General features: G+C 42.4%; 1 protein-coding gene across 1 annotated transcript; it reads left to right on the forward strand.

Annotated features, from left to right (window-relative positions):
- Positions 1–6,188: 6,188 nt before the first annotated feature.
- Positions 6,189–25,536, forward strand: LOC131190420 (vomeronasal type-2 receptor 26-like). Its single transcript, XM_058167741.1, has 5 exons — positions 6,189–6,377; positions 10,290–10,394; positions 11,950–12,076; positions 12,935–13,563; positions 25,486–25,536. The coding sequence occupies exons 1-5, from the start codon at positions 6,189–6,191 to the stop codon at positions 25,534–25,536; spliced, it is 1,101 nt and encodes a 366-aa protein (XP_058023724.1).
- Positions 25,537–26,145: the final 609 nt, after the last annotated feature.

Here is a 26,145-nt window from a genome sequence, read left to right on the forward strand (position 1 = left end):
CTGGCTGAAAGTGAAATTGGGGCTTTCAGGCTGGAAAAAGAGCCATGCGTTCATCAGTAATCAGGTAAGTGCCTTAGAATCTCTACTCTTACTTGTAGAAAACATGTAACATGTAAGAGTACAAGTAAGGTTCTGCTGATGAAGAACTCAGGTGAGATCACCAGAGGAGACTTTAATTTTTTTTAAGTTTAAAGGCTCTGCCGATCTCAGCTGAGGGGCGGGATCCTCAAAGGCTTTTTTTTACTTTTAAAGGCATGTTTCAGCTAAAGAAAAACCGGCTTTTAAAAGTAAAAAAAACCCCTCTGCTGATGGTGCGGCTCAGCAGAGGCAGGGGGGGGCAGGGCCAGGGATTTTTGCTACCGGTCCTCCGAACCAGCAGCTGCCATCGCTACTGGATCACGCGAGCCAGTCCGAACCAGGAGCATTTCACCCCTGGAATTGTGTATGTTTAATTTAATGAAAAGAAGGACTAGGAGTGACATGATAGCAGTGTTCCAATATCTAAGGGATTGCAATGAAGAAGAGGGAGTCAAATTATTTTCCAAAGCTCCTGAAGGCAGGTGTGAGCTTTGGAAGCCATATTGGCCCGGAAGCTTCCATGCTGCCACCTTCTCATATGTGGGAAAGTAGGAGGGGGGATTTAGTAGAGGGGTTGTCTTTAGACATAATAGTATTCTTCCTGTCGGTCAAGGTCAGGCTGGAGAAGGAGTGGTCGGAGGGCTGTCTCAAGATGGGACGGATGGTGATTGGAGCATGTGATTGACTGAGGAGGGAGGGGATGGTTTTGGGATTTACTGAGGGAAAACCTGGACCTCTCAGATTTGGGTTTTCCCAGATGTGCCAGTTTACCTGTTCTAGTATTTAGAACTTTGAAAAATGCTTGTTTCAGTCTGTTGTTCCATCAGTGTATGATAGTTCATAACCTGGAAAAGACATGGCAACAAGGTCAGCCAATGATGAGACATGGCAAGTTGGTCAGCAAATGGGGACTGCTTGGTAACTGAAACAGAATAGTTGCTGTGTGAGTCAAAAGAGACAGCAAGGAGCCTGAGCATGGCTTAGCTTAACTGCCTTGTATATAGGAGGTTCTCTTTGTCTGTACTAAAGCTGCAAGCTGTGCTGAGCTCTGAAACTGAAACTCTTAACTCCTCTCCTCTGCCTGTGTTTGCTTGTATTTGCTACCACGTTGGAAAAACCTGATTGGGTATTGTATACTTACTTCATGTGTTATGTAATATATAAAGAGAAGTTAATGAATCCTGCTGAATCAGTTACCTGTGTGTGCTTTCTGGATGTGATTGCTGCTGCAAACTCTCACATGTTCCCCATCCAGAGCCCCACACTGCTTCTTCAGCAAAAGAAATTGTTACATCTTTAGATATTATCCTTAACAGATGTCCATAATTTTGAAGCACAGAAATATTATCCTAACCCTAATATCTAGGAAAGTCTAAAAAAATGTTTTAATTCTTATTTTTTATTTTTTTATTTTTTTATTTTGTCACAACAGTATATATAAGCATAAACATATATGTATCTTACTATCAACAGAACAACTAAGAGAGGAATCCTCAATGTTGCAATGATCTCCAGGACAACAGTGCAATACACTTCTTTCCTTCTTTTTTTTTTTTGTTTACATTTATACCCCGCCCTTCTCCGAAGACTCAGGGCGGCTTACAATGTATTCTTCATCTCCCCATGGTGTGTTTTCCTAGTTTTATTGTGTGAATTGGCATCTCTTTGAATAACAATGTACTTAAAAAACTACAGATGAATAAAAGGCAGTTATCCACTCATTCCTTATTCATTCAATAATTATTCTAAGTAAATGTATCTCAATGTTTAGGATATAGGTGGGCTTCAACTCCAATTCTGGTATTCTAATTCTAGGGAATTCTGGGAGTTGAAGTCCGTACCTCTTAAAGTTGTCATAGTTGAGAAACACTCTTCTAGATTTTTCATTGTCTCTACAGGCTCAATTTTCATTTTGGGAGGTCAAAGATGGATATATGAGGGAGGAAGGAGCAGGTCTAAGTCCAGCCTCCTGAAAGAGCATAACAAACACAAATGACAACAGCCATCCTTCCTCCTCTCCCCTAGAAAAAAACTACATTTTGACAAGGGCACATATTTGACCGTAAAGGGGAATTCCACCCATCTCGGGAGGCTCAGACCCTGAGAGTAGAAGTTGAAGGCCCTGCAGTCAGAAAACTTCCTCACTTTCTATCTTCCTCACTTCAGGATGGACCTGCCTATCCCCTCAGCTCTCTCGTCTCACTCAAACACCCAGTTCTTCATTCAAAGCCAAGCGGTACATATCAAGTGACAATTCATTTCCATCTGTTCTCCAGGTAAGAAACCTAACCTCAACTATAAATCACCCAGATAAACCAGGAATGCAGGTCTCCCAACTGCTCCTCAAAGCACTTGTGTGTGTGTCACAAAATGCCTGAGTGATGGGAAACTCAGATGGGGCCCATCCCACCAAGTGGGATTCACAGAAGCAGCAAAACTCAATCCCTCCAAGACGGAGTGGCTGTGGATGCCGGCATCCTGGTACAGTCAGCTGCAGCCGCGGCTGACTGTTGGGGGCGAGTCATTGGCCCCAATGGAGAGGGTACGCAACTTGGGCGTCCTCCTGGATGGACGGCTGTCTTTCAAAGATCATTTGATGGCCGTCTCCAGGAGAGCTTTTCACCAGGTTCGCCTGGTGCGCCAGTTGCGCCCCTTTCTAGACCGGGATGCCCTATGCACGGTCACTCATGCTCTCGTGACATCCCGTCTGGATTACTGCAATGCTCTCTACATGGGGCTCCCCTTGAGGATCACCCGGAGACACCAGGTAGTTCAGAATGCAGCTACGCGGGTGATAGAGGGAGCCCCTCGTGGCTCCCATGTAACACCTCTCCTGCGCAGACTGCACTGGCTGCCTGTGGTCTTCCGGGTGCGCTTCAAGGTTTTGGTAATGATCTTCAAAGCGCTCCATGGCATAAAGCCGGGCTACTTACGGGAACGTCTGCTGCCACCGAATGCCTCCCACCGACCCGTGTGCTCTCACAGGGAGGGACTCCTCAGGGTGCCATCGGCCAGGCAGTGCCGACTGGCGACGCCCAGGGGAAGGGCCTTTTCTGTGGGGGCCCCCACCCTCTGGAACGAGCTTCCCCCAGGACTTCGCCAACTTCCTGACCTTCAAACCTTCCGCCGCGAGCTTAAGACACATCTATTTATCTGCGCAGGACTGGACTAGATTTTTTAAATTTTTAAATGTTTAAATTTTAAATTGGGTTTTAAATGGGGTTTTATTATTTATATCTTTATTTTAAATATTCGGCCTATGTAATAAGTTTTTTAAATTAATGTTTTACTTTGTATATATATATGTTTTTTTAATATGGCTGTACACCGTCCTGAGTCCCTAGGGAGATAGGGCGGTATAAAAGTACGAATAATAAATAAAATAAATAAATAAAACGGCCACTATGTATCCCTAACCCAGTTTCTGGGTGGGTCTGGCAAGAAATCAGGTCACACCATACCAGTGGTGGGTTTCAAAATTTTTTACTACCGGTTCTGTGGGTGTGGATTGATGGGTGTAGCTTGGTAGGTGTGGTATGGAAGTATACTGTAAAATCTCCATTCCCACCCCACTCCAGCGAAAGGATACTGTAAAATCCCCATTTCCTCACGATCAGCTGGGACTTGGGAGGCAGAGAATAGATCGGGGTGAGGCCAGTCAGAATTTTTACTACCGGTTCTCCGAACTCTTCCTCAAGCATCACTTTCTGGACATGTCCTGACAGGAAAGATGACAACCATTATAGAAGGGTGTCTCCAGGGGTTTTATATGCAACATTTCACAAGAATCATTTTCACCAGCTGCCCCTCAGTACATGGAGCCCTGGAAGACCACAAATTATCACTCACAGTAATTATCAGAATCCCAGACTTTGAGACGTCTACTGCTACTTTACCAGTGTCTGCCTTTGATATGATGTCAGATTGAAGCAACATGGAATGGATCTTGCATCAGAAAAAGATATAAGTCTCTACTCATGTTGAATGGTTTGCAAAGGATTTAGGACACAGGCAGGGGTTGTGCTGCCGAATGTACTTTTCTCTCTTTTCCAGGTAAAGCTCAATTTGTTTCTATTTGAATAAGGAAAGCCCCTGGATCTTCCATTTTCTGAGAATGCTTTGAAATCATCTAACTCTTCTTTGGAAACAGGCGATTGATTCAGCTCCTTGAATTATGGACCTCCTGCTTCTGCTTTCGATGCTATTGGTGTCCCAGCCGGTCTCTGGGAAGCTTAGAATGAAGTGCCCACTGAATATGGTGCACCTGGATAGAGAAAGACCCTGGAGCTATTACAGGCCAGGAGACCATCTCATCGGTATAGTCACCAGTGCAGTAACATTAAACCACAAAATGTTGTTTTTCAACCAGCTTCCTTATAATCAGTCTTACTTGTAAGTTTTTCAGTGTGATGAAATTGTATTCCTTCCATCTGCAGTTCTGACACTTTCATTCTTCCCTCTTTATTGTGCTTCCTCCTATATTTCAGGAAATGATTAATTTTTTTGATTGATCAGATTTCTGTGGGTTTCCTCTTTTGTCTTATTTAGTGGAAGAGACCCAAATATAAAGATGGTGCAGAAAAAAATACCTGAAAGAAATCCAAATTATTTTCCATTCCACATCCAATCTAGAATGCTTGACTTGAATTCTGACTTTTGTTTCAAGTAGTGATTGTTATAATTAACCTTGACCAGCTCACTTTCATATTTTTCTAACTGCTCGTTGATATTCAATGCCTGATCCTTATAGGAATAAAGGATGCCTTGATTTTAGAACAGCTTTTCTGGGTCACTTATGAAATATCCTCTTCCTTTTATGATGGCTACTTTCAAAAATGAATTGTTTTGCAGACTGGGTACTGTGCTGATTTTTTATTATTTTATTTATTTAATTTGATTTTTATACCGCCCTTCTCCCGAAGGACTCAGGGCGGTGTACAGGCAAAATAAAAACAACAATACAAATATACACAATTTAAATACCCTTAAAAAACTTATTCAAAATTAGCCTGATATTAAAAAATCATCATCAATTAAAACCCCATTTAAAATTTGTAAAATTCCCTTTTAAAATCCAATTAAGCCAGCCCCGCGCGAATAAAAAGATGGGTCTTCAGTTCGCGACGAAATGTCCGAAGGTCAGGTATTTGACGTAAACCAGGGGGAAGCTCGTTCCAGAGAGTGGGAGCCCCCACAGAGAAGGCCCTTCCCCTGGGGGCCACCAGCCGACATTGTTTGGCGGACGGCACCCTGAGAAGTCCCTCTCTATGGGAGCGTACGGGTCGGTGGGAGGCATGTGGTAGCAGCAGGCGGTCCCGTAAGTACCCAGGTCCTAAGCCATGGAGCGCTTTAAAGGTCGTAACCAACACCTTAAAGTGCACTCGAAAGGCCACAGGCAGCCAGTGCAGTCTGCGCAGGAGCGGTGTTACATGGGAGCTACGGGTAGCTCCCTCTATCACCCGCGCAGCTGCATTCTGGACTAACTGAAGCCTCCGAGTGCACTTCAAGAGCCCCATGTAGAGAGCATTACAGTAATCCAAGCGAGGTAACGAGCATGAGTGGCTGTGCATAAGGCATCCCGATCAAGGAAGGGGCGCAACTGCCGGACCAGGCGAACCTGGTAGAAGGCCCTCCTGGAGACGGCCGTCAAATGATCTTCAAACGACAGCCGATCATCCAGGAGGCGCTTTCGCACCTATCCTTTGGGGCCAATACCTCGCCCCCGACAGCCAGCCGCGGCTGCAGCTGACTGAATCGGGATGCCGGCATCCACAGCCACTTCCTGCTGCTATAAATAATAGATTATTTGTGATTCTTATCTGCTTCCCATTTTCTCAACACTTACAAATATTAAATGTTGATGGGTGACTATCATTTGCCTTTGGTTTCTGATCCATATTGGCTTTGGATTCAATAGTCATGTGTTGATAAAGATGATGAAATTTGAAAAAAGGTATTTTATTACTGCTGTTGATGATGCTTGTATTAACCAAACCATTTTTTACACTAGTGAATCTTATACTTACAAAGGAATAGAACGCTTCATTTTCACCATTCAAGAGATCAACAAGAATATTCAATTCCTGTGCAATCTCACACTTGGCTACAATATGCATGACAACTATTTGAACACACTTGGCACTTCAGAAGCCTTGCTGGACATGCTCTCTACTGGAGAAGCCAATGTTCCCAATTACAGCTGTGGAAGGAAGGACCACCTGTTGGCTCTTCTTGATGCAGCTGACAGGGAGATTTCCATCCAGATGTCAACATTAGTAGGCCCCTACAAAGTCTCACAGGTTTGTGTGTGTGTTTCTCTATATAGTAATGTGAGTGTGATGGTAGTGGGTCAGGATAGATCCATCCATATCTTCTCTATGGAATTCAAGAGCTGCTTTTAACTATGTCCATTGTAGGTGTCATGGCTGGGAACTGGGGTACACATTAGGATGGGAGCATGTATTAAAACAGTCCTATCCTCTCATGATAGCATCTCTATTCCTTTGATAGCTTCTGCTGCAAATTTGTGAAGGTGAGGAGATGCTCCGTGTCCAATCAAAGGGTCTTCTGTACAATGAACTAGATGACATCCAACCTGACTTCCAACTCTGTTGTTCTGTTAATTCCAATCTTATCTAGTGTTGATGAAACATATATGTTTTACAGTGATCACTTTTGTTGTTGTTGTTGTTAGTTGCGAAGTCGTGTCCGACCCATCGCGACCCCATGGACAACATTCCTCCAGGCCTTCCTGTCCTCTACCATCCTCTGGAGTCCATTTAAACTCATGCCTACTGCTTCAGTGACTCCATCCAGCCACCTCGTTCTCTGTCGTCCCCTTCTTCTTTTGCCCTCAATCTTTCCCAGCATTAGGCTCTTCTCTTTATTAAAAAAATTACAAGCATATTAGCCAGCATGTCAACTATTTTTATACTTTTGTATCTAGAATCAAATTCATCATCAAATTCATCATAAAAGAGGTTATTTTCTACAAGTTGAACTTTTCCAAAAAAGTACCCATGTTGTTAGTCCCACTGTTGGCAGGTTGATTTACACACACACATATATATATATATATATAAATAATACCTCCTATATCCAGTTGGGTGGAAGATGTCAATAATATTTTCTAAATAGATATAAAAAAGTATATAAAATACCCAATCAATTATTGACCCATTGCTCAAATAGATATCGTGTCTAAATAAATGCAAAGTTCCTATTGAGTAGAGTTGATAGTTGGTTGGGGAACAAATAACAAATAATTTCCAGCTGAAGGCTTTATTTATGTATTTATTTATTACATTTGTTTGCCACCTATCTCACTGCAAAGTGACTCTGAGCTGCTAACAATATTAACATTGATAAAGGTACAGAAAAACACACTTGTAATAGCACTAAAAATACAAATTACCAACTATACCTAAAACATGGGGTGAGGAGGGAGTAGGATGAGCAGGGTTGGAAGTGGGATCTGCTATTGATCAATCAAGCATCTCCAACATGACATTCCCCCATTGGGGCCACAAGCCAAATGACCAGGTCAGGTCTTCAGGTTCTTGCAGAAGGTCAGGAGAGTGGGAACTGACCTCACTCTGGGGGACAAGAGTGGCAGGAACAATGGCAGAGAACATTCTTCTCCTGGATCAACCAATCAAAATTTCCTGACTGATGGGTTCTGCAGCATGCATCCTTTGGGGTGAGATGGTTCCTCAAACTTTCTAACCAACCACATTCAGCGTGTGGTCCACAATGGAACTGCACCTACATGGAGGGAAGGATGCAGTGTGGTACCCCAAGATTCTGTCTTAGGCCCTCTTCAGGTCTAAGTGTTCTTCAACATCTTCACAAATGATCTAGATGAAGGGAAAGAAGGGGAATTCATCAAATTTGCAGATGACACTAAATCAGGGAAAATTGCTAACACTTTGGAAGATGAACTCAGGATTCAGAAGGATCTTGACAGACTTAAGCAATGGGCCCTATCCAATAAAATGCAATTCTCAGTGGTGAGAAAAGTAAGGTCCTATTCCTAGACAAGGAATACTAAATGCACAGTTATGGAATAGTTGATAACTGGCTGAACAGTAGCAATTGTGAGAGAAATCTTGGTGTCCTACTGGATCATGGCTTAAATATGAGACGCCAGTATTTTGCAGCTGCCAAAACAGCCAATGCAGACCTAGGCTGAGTTAATGTCTGCACATGTGAGTTTAATTGCATTCAATTGTAGGGGTGATCAAGAAATATGATTTGCATTTTGATTGTTATTCTTTTTAAATTTGTTTCTCATTTTTCATTTTTATGAAAATGAATATATCTTCTTAATATTCTGTGTTTAATATTTTCAACAATGGCCAATCAACAAACTATTCTAAGATGTTTATCAAAACAAAGTTGGATTTATTAAAAACTCATATTTTGGAGTTGACTTAACTCAAAACATAACACAGCATTCTTCATTGCTTTTCCAGATCAATCATAGAGTTGTTTCAGAGACTCTGAGTGATAAAAGTAAATTCCCTTTTTTCCACCGGATGCTCCTCAAGGAAGGGTTCCAGTATTCAGCAATTGTCCGAGTGCTCCTGCACTTCAGGTGGATCTTGATTGGTCTCCTTGCTCCAGACACAGAGGAGGGAGAGAATTTCCTGAGGACTTTTCCTCCTTTGCTTCTCAGGAATGGAATTTGTGTCGTTATATCACAACGATTTGCAATGACTAGACATCGAGCACCCTTCAGGGATTCCAGCTTTTCTCAGTGGAAACAAGTCAACGTCTTTGTTCACTTCACAGAACACATTATTCTTTCAAGCACATTTCATATTTTTCAGCTAACACTTGACATTTTATCAGGACCCATCAGAGAGAAAATCTGGGTCACCACAACTTTGGGAAACTATATAATGACTCATCTTGGCTATCACAAATACATCCATAGTATTTGGAGCTTTCAATTTATGCAAAAACTAAGCCCAAAATATGGTACTTTTGAACCCTTTTCCTTTATAGACTCCCAGTATGAAGACAAGAATTTTCAGTGTTCTTTTTCTAAGCATGTTTTTTCTGTCAAAGGCCGGAAAAGATGCATCCAAAAAACTCCAGTGGAGACAGAAGATGATTTGAATGGGAGGTTGATTGAAAACAGTGACTCAGTTTACACTATCTTTATGACTCTGGCCCATGTCTTGAAGGCTGCATATACATCCAGGTCCTGGAGGAGAAGGAAGGAGGCCCAAGAGACACAGGAGGCTCCAAGGCTGCAGCCGTGGCAGGTTTGGGGTTCCATCAAGCACGAGAATAGAACACTCTAATTTCATTTGGGGTTGCTCTTCTACCCTTTCTTTCCCTTCATTTCACAACAAACCTTCTTCTCCTCTTTTCCTTCCCTCCCTCCTCGCCTTTCCTACCTTCTTCTTCCTCCTCTCCTTCCTCCTTCCTTCCTCCTCCTCGCCTTTCCTACCTTCTTCTTCCTCCTCTCCTTCCTCCTTCCCCTTCCTCTCCCCCACTCCTCTCCTCTTTCCCTCCTTCTCACCTTCTTCCCTACTCTTCTCCCCTATCCTATCTTCCTCTCCTTCCCCTTCCCTCCATCCCTCTCTCTCCTTCACCTCCTCTATCTTACCCTCTATTCCTCTCTTCTTTCTTTCTTCTTTGTTGTATAATATTTCCCTTGTTTGGTATCCGAGCAACTCCAATTTTCTACTATTATATATTGTCTTTTCACTTTCTTTTCTATTTTACCCAACCTATCATTTCATAATTGTACATTTATATTTATAATCTTCTTTCCTTCCCCCCATCCCCCTTTTCCATTTACTCTGACGATATCTATTTCTTATTTGTCATTTCCGTCGTTTAATTTTCCATTATTAACATTGTTTATCTATCTATCGTCTTTTATTCATATCTCTTTTCTAACCATACATAGAAACTTCATTCCCATGTCTTGAAATACACCGATTCCTCTTTACCTTTTATTCTTAAAGTTAATCTATTCATTTCCGCACAGTCTAAAATCTTTTTTATTACTTCACCTTTTGCTCAAATACAATTCTTGCTGCTGTTATTACGTGTATAATTAAATACATATCTTTTTTACTATATCTTTTACTATATTACTATAATTGTAGAAGAAAAATTCACACATGAAAATACCAGATGGGATAACAAACCAAAGTTTCAACTTTTAAAATTCCTGGATGTTTCCATTCTAGTTCCATCCCTTTCTGGAGAAGAATGAGTTCAACAATCTTTCCCACTGGAATCTTTACACGGACCATAATGGAGAAATAGCTGCAGATATGGACATTGAATTCATGGTGATTTCTCCTGAGGGGGATTTGTTCAGAAATAAACTGGGGAGTATTGAAAGACAGAAAATTATTATCAACAAAATTGCTCTTTCATGGCTAAATCCGCTCAACAAGGTGGGTCAAATATTGCTGTCTTTTCTCTTTTTTGTAAAGATTATGACCCATTTCAAGTGGGTTAATTCTAGTCATCATGGTAGATGACCCTCACTGGGAATTTTTTTTTTAATTTGAATTTATATCCCGCCCTTCTCCGAAGACTCAGGGTGGCTTACACTGTGTTAAGCAATAGTCTTCATCCATTTGTATATTATATACAAAGTCAAATTTATTGCCCCCAACAATCTGGCTCCTCATTTTACCTACCTTATAAAGGATGGAAGGCTGAGTCAACCTTGGGCCTGGTGGGACTTTAACTTGCAGTAATTGCAAGCAGCTGTGTTAATAACAGACAGACTTAGTCTGCTGAGCCACCAGAGGCCCTGGAGATTGATGGATTAGATGGATTGTGGGAACTTCAATACTACAACACAAGACACAAAAAGGTGCGTCTTATACTCTGAAAAATACGGTATTTGTTCAGCTGACTATGCTTTGATGTCTTCTGGCTGATAGTAGAAGTTTGAAGGGACACTAACTAGGGTGTGAGTCATCTCTCAGTATCTTCCTTGGTCTGCTAAAGCAGTAAGACCTGGTGATGTCATCCAGTGGTGTTAGAGGGCAACCAATGGTTTCTTGTGCCGAATTGATTACTCTCTGTAGTGTCTTCTGTAGTGTATTCTTTTAAACTGATTCAGTCATGTCCAATTTTGGATGCTGGGTGATTATTCTTTAGGATGGAGACCATGGATCAAGCCGGTGGGATATATTCAAGTGCTGGCATTTGTGTTCCTAATAGCCTCAGGTTTTTTTAACCAGTGTCTGCATTATGGTTTGGACTGAATCAGATGAAATATCGTCATGACTGGTTAGAGGTCTTGTTGGTCCATGTGAGAAATAAGCCTCACCTTGTCCAGATTGAAAGGTCTCTATTGTTCTATAATCTGTTTAAGCAGCCCAAATCTGCTTATTCTCCCCACTGGGATAAGCAACAGGCCTTCTTCTACTCTGAAGAAGCTCCAAAGATGTAAAAACCATAAAGAGTGATTTGATGTGAGATAATGCCCATAACCTGGAAAATTTCTTTTTCTTTTCCAAAATTTCATGCAAGATCATCATACTTAAACTCATAATTATGTGAAGAATGGAGAAATGTATGTTAAGAAGGCTAGGAGGAGGAACCAAACTGGTTGTCACTTAAGGCTAAATTCTTTTCAATTCCATCCCTCCAACTCTTTCTTAAGTAGAAAAATCCTTTATTTCAATGTTATAGATGCCAGAAGAAAAGGGGAGTGAGTAAGTGAACATATTTATCTGTCCTAAATCTGTTTGGAATGAGTCAAGGATTTCATATTTATCTAAGTGAAGCCCAGGAGCTATTTGACTAATGTTAATGTCTACATCCATTTTCATGGATCCTTCATCCCAATCTATTTTCTTTGGCATTTCTTCTTTTCCTGCTTAGTCTGTGCCTCAGTCCCAATGTGTGGAAAGTTGTCATCCTGGATTTGTGAAGCGGAAGCGAGAAGGAGAGCCTGCTTGCTGCTACGACTGTATTCCTTGTCCTGAGGGGACCATCTCCATTCATGAAGGTGGGAGATACCAAGGAAAAGGGCAGGACTTGTGGAAGTGGATTCACCTGAAACACTTTCATACAAATACAAGTTAAAAGACAGATTGAAGCTCAATTGTTTTTTGTTTTTGCTAGCAGTTTGGCAGTTTGATTCTCACCAGCTGAAGGTTGACTCAGCCTTCCATCCTTCCGAGGTTGGTAAAATGAGGACCCAGATTGTTGGGGGCAATAGACTGACTCTAACCTGCTTAGAGAGGGCTATAAAGCACATGAAGTTGTTTATAAGTCTAAGCGCTATTGCTATTATTTTCAAATTGTACAATTTGCTACCGAGAGGGAGGAATAGCAGGAAAACCTTGAGGGAAGACCTTGAGGAGGATGAAGCAGAATAGACAAGCTTCTCTACTGCCAGAAAGCAAAAATCTATTCTGCTTTTTAGTTTGGATTTCAGAACTAACTTTTTTCTAGTTAATTAGATTTTGGAAGATACACATCCAGAGTCAAGTATATTAAGAAATGTTTCTAAAAAGATTACTTGATTCATTATCTACCTCTAATAATGTAGGTTCTGCAAACTACACAAGGAAGCGTACAGGTTCCAGGATTTTAAGCAATGCTTTTTGGAAAATGCTACTGGTAACAAATGTCCCAAGAAGTTATGTCTTGAAAGGTGAAAGTACAGAATATTTTAAAAAATCTTGCTTTGTTGTTGTGTTTTTTCTGGTTTATTTAGATACAGAAAAATGCACCAAGTGTCCAGATGAAAAATATCCAAATGAGGGCAAAATCCAATGTATCCCCAAAGTTATATCCTTCCTTTCTTATGAAGAACATCTGGGAATCATTCTGGTCTCCTTTGCCCTATTCTTGTTCTTAGCCACAGGCCTTGTTTTAATCATATTCATTAAACATCAGGAAACTCCCATTGTGAAAGCCAACAATCGAGACCTCTCTTACGTCCTCCTGGCCTCCCTCCTGCTTTGCTTCTTGTCTCCTTTTCTCTTCATTGGTCAACCAAGGAAAGCTACCTGCCTTCTCCGACAAACCGTTTTCAGCATCATCTTCTCAGTTGCCGTTTCTTCTCTCTTGGCCAAAACCATCACAGTGGTGCTGGCTTTCCTGGCCACAAAACCAGGAAACCGAGTGAAGAGATGGTTGGGGAAGAGCTTGGCCAACTTCATCATCCTTTCTTGTTCTAGTGTCCAAATTATGATCTGTTCCATCTGGTTGGGAATTTCTCCCCCATTCCGTGACTCGGACTTTCACTCCCAGCCTGGGGAGATCATCCTGCAATGCAATGAAGGCTCTGTTTTCATGTTCTACATCACCCTCAGCTACATGGGCTTCCTGGCTGCCATCTGTTTCATGGTGGCTTTCCTGGCCAGGAATCTCCCTGGAGCCTTCAATGAAGCCAAGCTGATCACCTTCAGCATGCTGGTCTTCTGCAATGTCTGGGTCTCCTTCCTGCCCACCTACCTCAGCACCAAGGGGAAATACATGGTGGCTGTGCAGGTCTTCTCCATCTTGGCCTCCAGTGCTGGTCTGCTGGTCTGCATCTTCATCCCCAAGTGCTACATTATCATTCTGAGGCCAGACGTGAATACAAAGGAGTACCTTACAACCAGAAGAAATGTATAAATGTGAGTTGGAGGAATTTCCATTCTCAACACATTTCAACAGGCCAAGCATAGAAATTGTTTCAAGTTGTGCCACATACATGAGCTGTGGCAATGATTTTGAGGTGAAATAATCAAAGGGAAATTGGAATATAGTGTTCTCCATCCATATCCTGTATAATTGCAAGATGCAGATAATCTAGATTATCCATCTGGCCAAATTATGTAGAAATAATTGTGTCGTCAACATAGAGTGTAACCAAACTCCTCAGCTCTGGGTGACCTTTCTCAGCAGTTTCTGGAGACAAGATGCCATGATGAAGGATAGCAGAAGTCAATTATTTAGATGTTGAATGCTTTTCCTCCAGCATCACTTTCTGAACATGTTCTGACAAGAAGGACAACAGGGTGGCAGTGGAGACCCCCAGACTTTTAGACTTTAACTTGCCATCTGCCGGCTCGTCATCGACAGTGGCTTGGGAGTTCATGGCTTCCATGACGGCCTTGGACCTGACTCAAGTAGTGGATGGCCCCACTCACATCGGGGGTGGCACTCTGGATCTTATCTTTATCTCTGGTCAGTGGTTGAAGGATCTGGATTTGAGAGATGTAGTCATAGAACCTTTGTCATGGTCAGATCACTCTCTCCTTCGCCTGGACTTTCTGACCGCCACTCAACACCGCAGGGAGACGGAACCACAACGTTGGTTCCGTCCCAGGCGCCTGATGGACCTGGAGAGGTTCCGGACGGAGCTTGGGCCACTTCCTGAGGGTCTGGCTCACGGCACGGCAGAGGAACTAGCCGCAGCCTGGCAACGGGCTGCGGCTGGGGCTTTAGACCGTGTCGTGCCTCTGCGGCCTCTGACCCGGCGCAGATCCCAACCAGCTCCTTGGTTCTCCGAGGAGCTGAGGGGGATGAAACGCCGGAGAAGACACCTAGAGAGCTCCTGGAGGTCTAGCTGTTTAGAGGCTGATCGGACACTAGTTAGGTCCTATACTAGGACCTACCTGGTGGCACTGAGGGAAGCGAGGCGTTGCTACGCCTCCTCCCTCATTGCGTCGGCAGATAACCGCCCAGCCGCCCTGTTTCGGGTGACCCGTTCCCTCCTTCACCAGGGGGAGCGGGATGACCCGTTGCAGGGACGTGCTGAGGAGTTTAACGGTTATCTATACGATAAAATCGTTCAGCTTCGAGACGGTCTAGACCAAAATTGCGACGATTCAGATGAGGCGTCTGAGGGTGGTCTTGGTGACATTTTCTGGGATGAGTTTGACCCTGTGGCTCCCGAGGACATGGACAGGTTGTTGGGTAGGCTGAATGCCACCACGTGTTTACTGGACCCGTGCCCCTCCTGGCTGGTGCTGGCCACTCAGGAGGTGACACGAGGCTGGCTCCAGGCGATTACGAGTGCCTCCTTGTTGGAGGGAGTCTTTCCGGCCGCCTTGAAAGAGGCGGTGGTGAGGCCCCTCCTCAAGAAGCCCTCCCTGGACCCGGCTGTCTTAGGTAATTATCGTCCGGTCTCCAACCTTCGCTTCGCGGCGAAGGTTGTAGAGAGTATGGTGGCATATCAGTTTCCCCTGCACCTGGAGGAAACTGTCTATCTAGACCCGTTCCAGTCCGGTTTCCGGCCCGGCTACAGCACGGAGACGGCTTTGGTCGCGTTGGTGGATGATCTCTGGAGGGCCAGGGATAGGGGTTGTTCCTCTGTCCTGGTCCTATTAGACCTCTCAGCGGCTTTCGATACCATCGACCATGGTATCCTGCTGCGCCGGTTGGAGGGAGTGGGAGGCACCGTTTATCGGTGGTTCTCCTCCTATCTCTCCGACCGGTCGCAGACGGTGTTGACGGGGGCAGAGGTCGGCCCCAGGCGCCTCACTTGTGGGTGCCGCGGGGTCGATTCTCTCGCCTTCTGTTCAACATCTATATGAAGCCGCTGGGTGAGATCATCAGTGGCTTCGGTGTGAGGTACCAGCTGTACACTGATGACACCCAGCTGTACTTTTCCACACCGGGCCACCCCAATGAAGCTATCGAAGTGCTGTCCCGGTGTTTGGAAGCCGTACGGGTCTGGATGGGGAGAAACAGGCTCAAGCTCAATCCTTCCAAGACAGAGTGGCTGTGGATGCCGGCATCCCGGTACAGTCAGCTGGGTCCTCGGCTGACTGTTGGGGGCGAGTCACTGGCCCCGATGGAGAGGGTGCGCAATCTGGGCGTTCTCCTGGATGAACGGCTGTCTTTTGAAGACCATTTGACGGCCGTCTCTAGGAGAGCTTTCCACCAGGTTCGCCTGGTGCGCCAGTTGCGCCCCTTTCTAGACCGGGATGCCTTATGCACGGTCACTCACGCCCTCGTGACGTCTCGCCTGGATTACTGCAATGCTCTCTACATGGGGCTTCCCTTGAGGGGCATCCGGAGGCTTCAGTTAGTCCAGAATGCGGCTGCGGTGATAGAGGAGCCCTCGTGGCTCCCGTGTCACACCTATCCTGCGCAGACTGCACTGGCTACCTGTGGCCTTCCGGGTGCGCTTCAAGGTGTTGGTGACAATCTTTAAAGCACTCCATGGCATAGGGCCGGGCTATTTACGGGACCACCTACTGCTACCAAATACCTCTCACCGACCCGTGCGCTCTCACAGAGAAGGACTCCTCAGGGTGCCGTCAGTTAGGCAGTGCCGTCTGGCGACACCCAGGGGAAGGGCCTTCTCTGTGGGGGCTCCCACCCTCTGGAACGAACTCCCTCCAGGACTTCGTCAACTTCCGGACCTCCGAACCTTTCGTCGTGAGCTTAAAACACACTTATTCATCTGCGCGGGACTGGATTAGATTTTAAAGTTATGGGTTTTAAGGGGTTTTTATTATTTATACTATTTTAAATTTGGGCAATAGAATAAGTTTTTTAATTGTCGTTTTTAATCTGTATTTATATGTATTTTAACTGCCTGTGAACCGCCCTGAGTCCTTAGGGAGATAGGGCGGTATATAAATTTGAAAAATAAATAAAAAATAAATAAAATAAATAAAACAACACTTCCTGGGTTCTTTGGTGATTTTTCTCTTACATGAACTTCAGGATCCCCAGAGAAGTTGCTTCCCATCATAATTATCATTATTCTGGTGATAATGGAGATCTATTCTGCTAGGGGGTAAGAAAGCTGAGCTTGTTGATCGAAAGATCGGCGGTTCGGCGGTTTGAATCCCTAGTGTTGCCGTGTAATGGGGTGAGCTCCTGTTACTAGTCCCAGCTTCTGCCAACCTAGCAGTTTCGAAAGCACATAAAAATGCAAGTAGAAAAAATAGGGACCACCTTTGGTGGGAATAACAGCGTTCCGTGCCCCTTTGGTGTTGAGTCATGCTGGCCACATGACCACGGAGACGTCTTCGGACAGCGCTGCTCTTCGGCTTTGAAACGGAGATGAGCACCGCCCCCTAGAGGCGGCAATGACTAGCACGTATGTGCGAGGGGAACCTTTACCTTATTCTGCTACAGTGAGTGCCTTTGATGTTATCATCACCCAGTACCTTAATCACTACACGAAACTAGTCTGGTTCCTATCCACACAATCCACTTAGCCTGGTCACATCACCAATGGCTGCATTCACATTTGTAACTTTTATCTATGGTTTATTTTCAGAAGTCGAACCCTTTGGCTGATGGATCAGTGAATTACTGAAACCCTGAAATACATGAATTTAGTGGAGACAAGATGAACAAGAGAAAATTCTCCTAGCCAAACTGAGACAAGAAGCAGGTCTACGTCCAGCCTCCTGAGAGACTGTAACAAACCACAAGCACATAATAGATACAAATTTATGGTAAACCACGCCAAACTCACAGGGCCTCTATGGTTCAGACTGCTAATGCAGTCTGTTATTAACAGCAGCTGCTTGCAATTACTGCAGGTTCTAGTCCCACCAGGCCCAAGGTTGACTCAGCCTTCCATCCTTTATAAGGTAGGTAAAATGAGGACCCAGATTGTTGGGGGCAATAAGTTGACTTTGTATATAAATATACAAATAGGATGAAGACTATTGCTAACACAGTGTAAGCCGCCCTGAGTCTTCGGAGAAAGGCGGGATATAAATGCAAATTTAAAAAAAAACTCAATTGAAGAAAATATGACTTCAGTAACAGAGTGGTCAATGCCTGGAATGCACTCCCTGACTCTGTTGTTTCTTCATCAACTCCCCCCCCCAAAAAAAACTTTACCCTTAGACTGTCTACTGTTGACCTCACCTCATTCCTAAGAGGTCTGTAAGGGGCATGCAGATGCGCACCAGCATGTCTCCCGTCCCTGTCCTAATGTTCCCTTTTATTCGTATCCATTTCATGTATTCATAATCATGTTTATACCTATATCTGTTATCTAATGCATGCTTGATGAAAATAAATAAATACAAATAAATAAATTATTTAAAAATAAATAAATAAACAGTTTATTTGACGAAGACTATTTCAGCTTCAATTGCAACAATACACGAGCACACAATAGATTTAAACTTAATCTGAATCGCTCCAATCTTGATTGTAGAAAATATGACTTCAGTAACAGAGTTCTTAATGCCTGGAATGCACTACCTGACTCTGGTCTCTTCCCAAAATCCCCAAAGATTTAACCAAAGACTATCTACTATTGACCTCACCCCATTCCTAAGAGGTCTGTAAGGGGCGTGCATAAGAGCATTAGCGTGCCTACTGTTCCTGTCCTAATGTTCCCTTTGATTGTATCCAATTCATATGGTTATTTCATGCTTATACTTATATATACTGTTGTGTTTGACAAAATAAATAAATAAATTAAAAAATAAAAATAAATATTTGCAAGGGCACATATCTGACCAAAAAAGGGAATTTCTCCCATCTCAGGAGGCCCAAACCCTGAGAGTAGAAGTTGAAGGCCATGCAGTCAGAAAACTTCCTTACTTTCTCTCTTCCTCACTTCACGATGGACCTGCCTATCCCATCATCTCTCTCCTCTCACTCAAACCCCCAGTTCTCCATTCAAAGCCAAGCTGTACATATCAAGAGACAATTCATTTCCATCTGTTCTCCAGGTAAGAAACCTAACCTCAACTATAAATCACTCAGATAAACCAGGAAGACAGCTCTCCTAATTGCTCCTCAAAACACTTGTGTGTAAATGTCACAAAAAGCTTAAGAGATGGGAATGTCGAATGAGGCCCATCCCTCCAAGTACATCCATAGAAGCAGAGAAAGGGCCACTATGTATCTGTAAACCAGTTTCTCAGTGGGTCTGGCAAGAAATCAGGTCTCACCGTCCACCACGCTGTGAGCACCACCACCATCTCAACTGCAGACTTCACACCCATGTTTTATTTAATGAACTATGAAACTTCAAAATATAAAGTATTTCAGTGTTTTCCATGAATATTGAAGGACAACAGAGAGTCAAGGGAAATAGATTGCCACCAAACCGCATAGCTCTAGGTAACCTTCTCTAGCAATCTCTGGAGACCATCTGCCACAATGGCAGACAGCAGAAGTCAATTCCTTAGGTATTGAAGCATCTTCCTCCAGCATCACTTTCTGGACATGTCCTGACAGGAAGGATGACAAGCATTATAGAAGGGTGTCTCCGGGGTGTATATGCAACATTTCACAAGAATCCTTTTCACCAGCTTCCCCTCTGTACATGGAGCCCTGGAAGACCACAAATTATCACTCACAGTAATTATCAGAATCCCAGACTTTGAGACCTCTACTGCTACTTTACCAGTGTCTGCCTTTGATATAATGTCAGTCTGAAGCAACATGGAATGGATCTTGCATCAAAAAAAGATATAAGCCTCTACTCATGCTGAATGGTTTGCACAGGATTTAGGACACAGGCAGGGGCTGTGCTGTTGAATGTACCTTTCCCTCTTTTCCAGATAAAGCTCAATTTGTTTCTATTTGAATAAGGAAAGCTCCTGGATCTTCCATTTTCTGAGAGTGCTTTAAAATCATCTAACTCTTCTTTGGAAACAGGCGATTGATTCAGCTCCATGAATTATGGACTTCCTGCTTCTGCTTTCGATGCTATTGGTGTCCCAGCCGGTCTCTGGGAAGCTTAGAATGAAGTGCCCACTGAATATGGTGTACCTGGATAGAGAAAGACCCTGGAGCTACTACAGGCCAGGAGACCATCTCATCGGTATAGTCACCAGTGCAGTAACACTAGAACACAAAATGTTGGTTTTCAACCTGCTTCCTTATAGCCAATCTCACTTGTAAGTTATTCAGTGTGATGAAGTTGTATTCCTTCCATCTGCAGTTCTGACACTTTCATTCTTTTCTCCTTATTCTGCTTAGTCCTCTATTTCAGGAACTGATCAATTTTTTTGATTGATCAGATTTTCATGGGTTTCTTCTTTTGTCTTATTTAGTGAAAGAGACCCAAATACAAAGATGGTGCAGAAAAAAATACCTGAAAGAAATCCAAATTATTTTCCATTCCACATCCAATCTAGAATGCATGATTTGAATTCTGACTTTTGTTTCAAGTAGTGATGTTTAAAGTCGTAATGACCAGCTTACTTCCATATTTCTATAACTGCTCGTTGATATTCAGTGCCTGATCCTTATAAGAATAGAGGATGCCTTGATTTTACAACAGCTTTTCTGGGTCACTTATGAAATATTGTCTTTTATCATGGCTGTACTTTAAAAAATGAATTGTTTTGCAGACTGGGTACTGTGCTGATGAATATTCCTGCTGCTATAAATAATAGTCTATTTGTGATTCTTATCTGCTTTCCATTTTCTCAACATTTACAAATATTAAATTTGATAGGTGACTATCATTTACCTCTTGGATTCTATTAGTATTGACTTCAGACTCAACAGTCATGTGTTGATAAAGATGATGACATTGGAAAAAATATATTGTATCACAGCTGTTGGTGATGTTTGTATTAACCAAAGCATTTTTTTTACACTAGTATACCTTATGCTTCGAAAGGAATAGAACGCTTTATTTTCACCATTCAAGAGATCAACAAGAATATTCAATTCCTGTGCAATCTCACACTTGGCTACAATATCCATGACAATTATCTGAACACACTTGGCACTTCAGAAGTCTTGCTGGACATGCTCTCTACTGGGGAAGCCAATGTTCCCAACTACAGCTGTGGAAGGAAGGACCACCTGTTGGCTCTTCTTGATGCAGCTGACAGGGAGATTTCCATCCAGATGTCAACATTAGTAGGCCCCTACAAAGTCCCACAGGTTTGTGTGTGTGTTTCTCTATGTAGTAATGGGAGTGTGGTGGTAGTGGGTGCAGGATAGATCCATCCATATCTTCTCTATGGAATTCAAGAGCTGCTTTTCACTATGTCCATTGTAGGTGTCATGGCTGGGAACTGGGATACATATTAGGATGGGAGCATGTATCAAAACAGTCCTATCCTCTCTTGATAGCATCTCTATTGCTTTGGGGAAGGAATTGCTAACACTTTGGAAGATGGACTCAAGATTCAAAAGGATCTTGACAGACTTAAGCACTGGGCCTTATCCAATGAAATGCAATTCAGTGGTGAGAAAAGTAAGGTCATATTCCTAGACAAGAAATACTAAATGCAGTTATAGAATACTTGTTACCTGGCTGAGCAGCAGCAACTGTGAGAAAACTCTAGGTGTCCTACTGGATCATGAGTTAAATATGAGGCACCAGTATGTTGCAGCTGCCAAACACACACACACACACACACACACACACACACACACACACACACACACACACACACACACAAACAAAAAATAACAACAAACACCCTAACCCTAACAGCCCTAAAAATCCCTAACCCTAAAATAGTCCTAACTGTGAGAGGGATCTTGGAGTCTTAGTGGACAACCAGCTAAATACGAGCCAGCAGTGTGCAGCAGCAGCCAAAAAAGTCAATGCAATCCTAAAGATTATATAGTATATAAAGACATATATGAGTAAATATAAGGAGGTATAAGCATATATATATATAGGAAGAAGAAAAGAAAAACAATAGGACAGGAACGGTAGGCACGTTTTTGCGCTTATGCACGCCCCTTATGGTCCTCTTAGGAATAGGGTGAGGTCAATAGTAGAAAGTTTTTGGTTAAAGCTTTTGGGATTATGGGAAGAGACGATAGAGTCAGGTAAAGTATTCCAAGCACTGATGATTCTGTTACAGAAGTCATATTTTCTGCAATCTAGATTAAAGCGGTTGACATTAAGTTTAAATCTATTAGTTGTTCTAGTATTATTGCAATTAAAGCTGAAGTAGTCTTTAACAGGAAGGACATTACAATAGATGATTCTGTGAGTTAAACTTAGGTCTTGTCGAAGGCGACAGAGTTCCAAGTTTTCTAAGCCTAGGATTTCAAGTCTGGTGGGATAAGGTATTTTATTGTTTTCAGAGGAATGGAGAACTCTTCTTGTAAAATATTTCTGGACACATTCAATTGTATTGATGTCAGAGATGTGGTGAGGGTTCCAAACAGGCGAGCTGTATTCTAGAATTGATCTAGCAAATGTTTTATATGCTCTGGTTAGTAGTGTGGTGTTTCTGGAAAAGAAGCTAAGCAAGATTAGGTTTACAACTCTTAGAGCTTTATTTGCTATGTAGTTGCAGTGGGCTTTGGCACTTAGATCATTTGACATGAAAACTCCAAGGTCTTTAACGGGATGGGGGTCATCTGTAAGGTAATGTCCATCTAGTATGTACTTAGTGTTTGGGTTCTTTTTTCCTATATGAGCATTTGCTGGTTGAAATTTGGAGCTGCCAATTTTTAGACCAATTTTTAGACCAATTTTTAGACCAAGCGGTTAGATGATCAAGGTCGTTTTGAATGATAGAAGTATTGTCTGTGGTGTTAAATGGTTTGACATCGTCAGCAAAGAGAACACAATTACTTGAGATGTGGTCACAAAGATCATTAATGTATAGTATAAAGAGTGTTGGTCCAAGGACGCTGCCTTGAGGAACGCCACTCTTGACAGGAACAGGATTTGATAAAGCATTGCCAATTTTGACCACTTGTTGTCTGTTAGACAGAAAAGCAGATATCCATTCGTGAAGGGGTTCTGAGATGCCATAGGATATTAGTTTTAGACTTGCCCTGTAAATGCTGGTGGGAGTGGTTTTGGAGAGTTTTGGGTGGGCTATTTACTGTTTGTTTGGCAGTTCCTTGAGTGGGGTATTGTTTACTTCTGAATTGTTGGCCTGATGTTAATTAATATCAGCTAACCAACATCATGTTAATCAACAACATCACTAATTATTGGTGCAAAATGGCTCTGCACTACATCCTACAGCATCTTGAGTCTCCAAAGACCTATGCAAGGGTCCTTTTTGTAGACTTTAGTTCAGCATTCAATACCATCATTCCAGACATTCTTCTAACTAAGCTAAACCAGCTACAGGTACCGGAACAGACTTGTAAGTGGATCAAAGCTTCCTAACAAACAGGAAGCAGCAGGTGAAGCTAAGCAAGATCACATCAAATACCTGTACAATTAGCACAGGGGCCCCCCAAGGCTGTGTGCTCTCCCCACTTCTCTTCTCTCTGTATACCAATGACTGCATCTCCAATGATCCATCTGTTAAGCTACTGAAGTTTGCAGATGACACAACAGTGATTGGTCTCATTCGAGACAATGACGAATCCGCATATAGACGAGAGGTAGAACGACTAGCCTTGTGGTGCAACCAAAACAATCTGGAACTGAACACACTCAAAACCGTAGAAATGGTGGTAGACTTTAGGAGAAACCCTTCCATACTTCCACCTCTCACAATACTAGACAACACAGTATCAACAGTAGAAACCTTCAAATTTCTAGGTTCTATCATATCGCAAGATCTAAAATGGACAGCTAACATCAAAAACATCATTAAAAAAGGACAACAAAGAATGTTCTTTCTGCGCCAACTCAGTAAGCTCAAACTGCCCAAGGAGCTGCTGATTCAGTTCTATAGAGCAATTATTGAGTCTGTCATTTGCACCTCTATAACTGTCTGGTTCGGTTCTGCAACCCAACAAGAAAAACACAGACTTCAGAGGATAATTAGAACTGCAGAAAAAATAATTGCTACCAACCTGCCTTCCATTGAAGACCTGTATACTGCACGAATCAAGAAGAGGGCCGTGAAAATATTTACAGACCCCTCGCATCCTGGACATAAACTGTTTCAACTACTACCCTCAAAACGACTGCACACCAGAACAACTAGACACAAGAACAGTTTTTTCCCGAAGGCCATCACTCTGCTAAACAAATAATTCCCTCAACACTGTCAAACTATTTACTGAATCTGCACTACTATTAATCTTCTCATAGTTCCCATCACCAATCTCTTTCCATTTATGACTGTATGACTATAACTTGTTGCTGGCCATCCTTATGATTTATATTGATATATTGACCATCAATTGTGTTGTAAATGTTGTACCTTGATGAACATATCTTTTCTTTTATGTACACTGAGAACATCTGCACCAAGACAAATTCCTTGTGTGTCCAATCACACTTGGCCAATAAAAATTCTATTCTATTCTATTCTATTCTATTCTATTCTATTCTATTCTATTCTATTCTATTCTATTCTATTCTATTCTATTCTATTCTATTCTATTCTATGGAAACTACAAACTCCCAGAATTGTGTCTGTTAGATCAGACAAAATTTCAATTAAAGGCTTGGCTTATTTGTTGTTGTTGTTAGTTACGAAGTCGTGTCCGACCTTATACAACTTATAAATTACACAACTGACAAATTATATGAGGAACGATGGTCTCCTTGTCTCTTGTACAACTGGGGAAGAAAGTAAAAAGATGGCTGCTCAAAGAATCTGAAATATAGAAGGAAAGAACGATGTAGCAATCTTCCAAAATTAAATGTAATATGGCTCTTTATTGAATAGAATAGAATAGAATAGAATTTTATTGGCCAAGTGTGATTGGACACACAATATACTTCAGTTAAGATCTGCACATGTGAGTTTAACTGCATTCAATCCTAGGGGTGATCGAAAAATATGATTTGCATTTTGATTGTTATTCTTTTTAGTTAATTTGTTTCTCATTTTCCATTTTTATACAAAATCGTCTTAATATTCTGTGTTTAATATTTTCAACAATGGCCAATCAACAAATGATTCTAAGATGTTTATCAAAGCAAATAATTGGATTTATTAAAAACTTATATTTTGGAGTTGCCTTCTTCATTGCTTTTTCAGATCAATCATAGAGTTGCTTCAGAGACTCTGAGTGATAAAAGTAAGTTCCCTTTTTTCCATCGGATGCTCCTCAAGGAAGGGTTCCAGTATTCAGCAATTGTCCGAGTTCTCCTGCACTTCAGGTGGACCTTGATTGGTCTCCTTGCTCCAGACACAGAGGAGGGAGAGAATTTCCTGAGGACTTTTCCTCATTTGCTTCTCAGGAATGGAATTTGTGTTGTTATATCAAAAGAATTCTCAATGGCTGGATTTCCAGCACCCTTCAGGGATTCCAGCTTTTCTCAGTGGAAACAAGTCAATATCTTTGTTCACTTCACAGAACACATCATTGTTTCAAGCACATTTCATACTTTTCATCTAACACTTGACATTTTGTCAGGACCCATCAGAGAGAAAATCTGGATCACCACAACTTTGGGATACTGCATAATGCATCATCTTGGATATCACAAATACATCCATAGTATTTGGAGTTTTGAATTTCTGCAAAAAACAAGCCCAAAAGATGGAGCTTTTGAACCCTTTTCCTTTATAGACTCTCAGTATGAAGAGAAGAATTTTCAGTGTTCTTTTTCTAAGCATGTTTTTTCTGTCAAAGGCCGGAAAAGATGCATCCAAAAAACTCCAGTGGAGACAGAAGATGATTTGAATGGGAGGTTGATTGAAAACAGTGACTCTGTTTACCTTATCTTTATGACTCTGGCCCACGTCTTGAAAGCTGCATATTCATCCAGGTCCTGGAGGAGAAGGAAGGAGGCCCAAGAGCCACTGGAGGCTCCAAGGCTGCAGCCGTGGCAGGTATGGGGTTCCATCAAGCGCGAGAATAGAACACTTTAATTTCATTTGGGGTTGCTCTTCTACCCTTTCTTTTCCTTCATTTCACAACAAACCTTCTTCTCCTCTTTTCCCTCCCTCCCTCCTCGCCTTTCCTACCTTCTTCTTCCTCCTCTCCTTCCTCCTTCCCCTTCCTCTCCCCCACTCCTGTCCGCTTTCCCTCCTTTCTCACCTTCTTCCCTACTCTTATCCCCTATCCTATCTTCCTCTCCTTCCCCTTCCCTCCATCCCTCTCTCTCCTTCACCTCCTCTATCTTACCCTCTATTCCTCTCTTCTTTCTTTCTTCTTTGTTGTATAATATTTCCCTTGTTTGGTATCCGAGCAACTCCAATTTTCTACTATTATATACTGTCTTTTCACTTTCTTTTCTATTTTACCTAATCTATCATTTCATAATTGTACATTTATATTTATAATCTTCTT

The sequence above is a fragment of the Ahaetulla prasina genome, chromosome 2, assembly GCF_028640845.1.
Source record: "Ahaetulla prasina isolate Xishuangbanna chromosome 2, ASM2864084v1, whole genome shotgun sequence".
Taxonomy (NCBI): domain Eukaryota; kingdom Metazoa; phylum Chordata; class Lepidosauria; order Squamata; family Colubridae; genus Ahaetulla; species Ahaetulla prasina.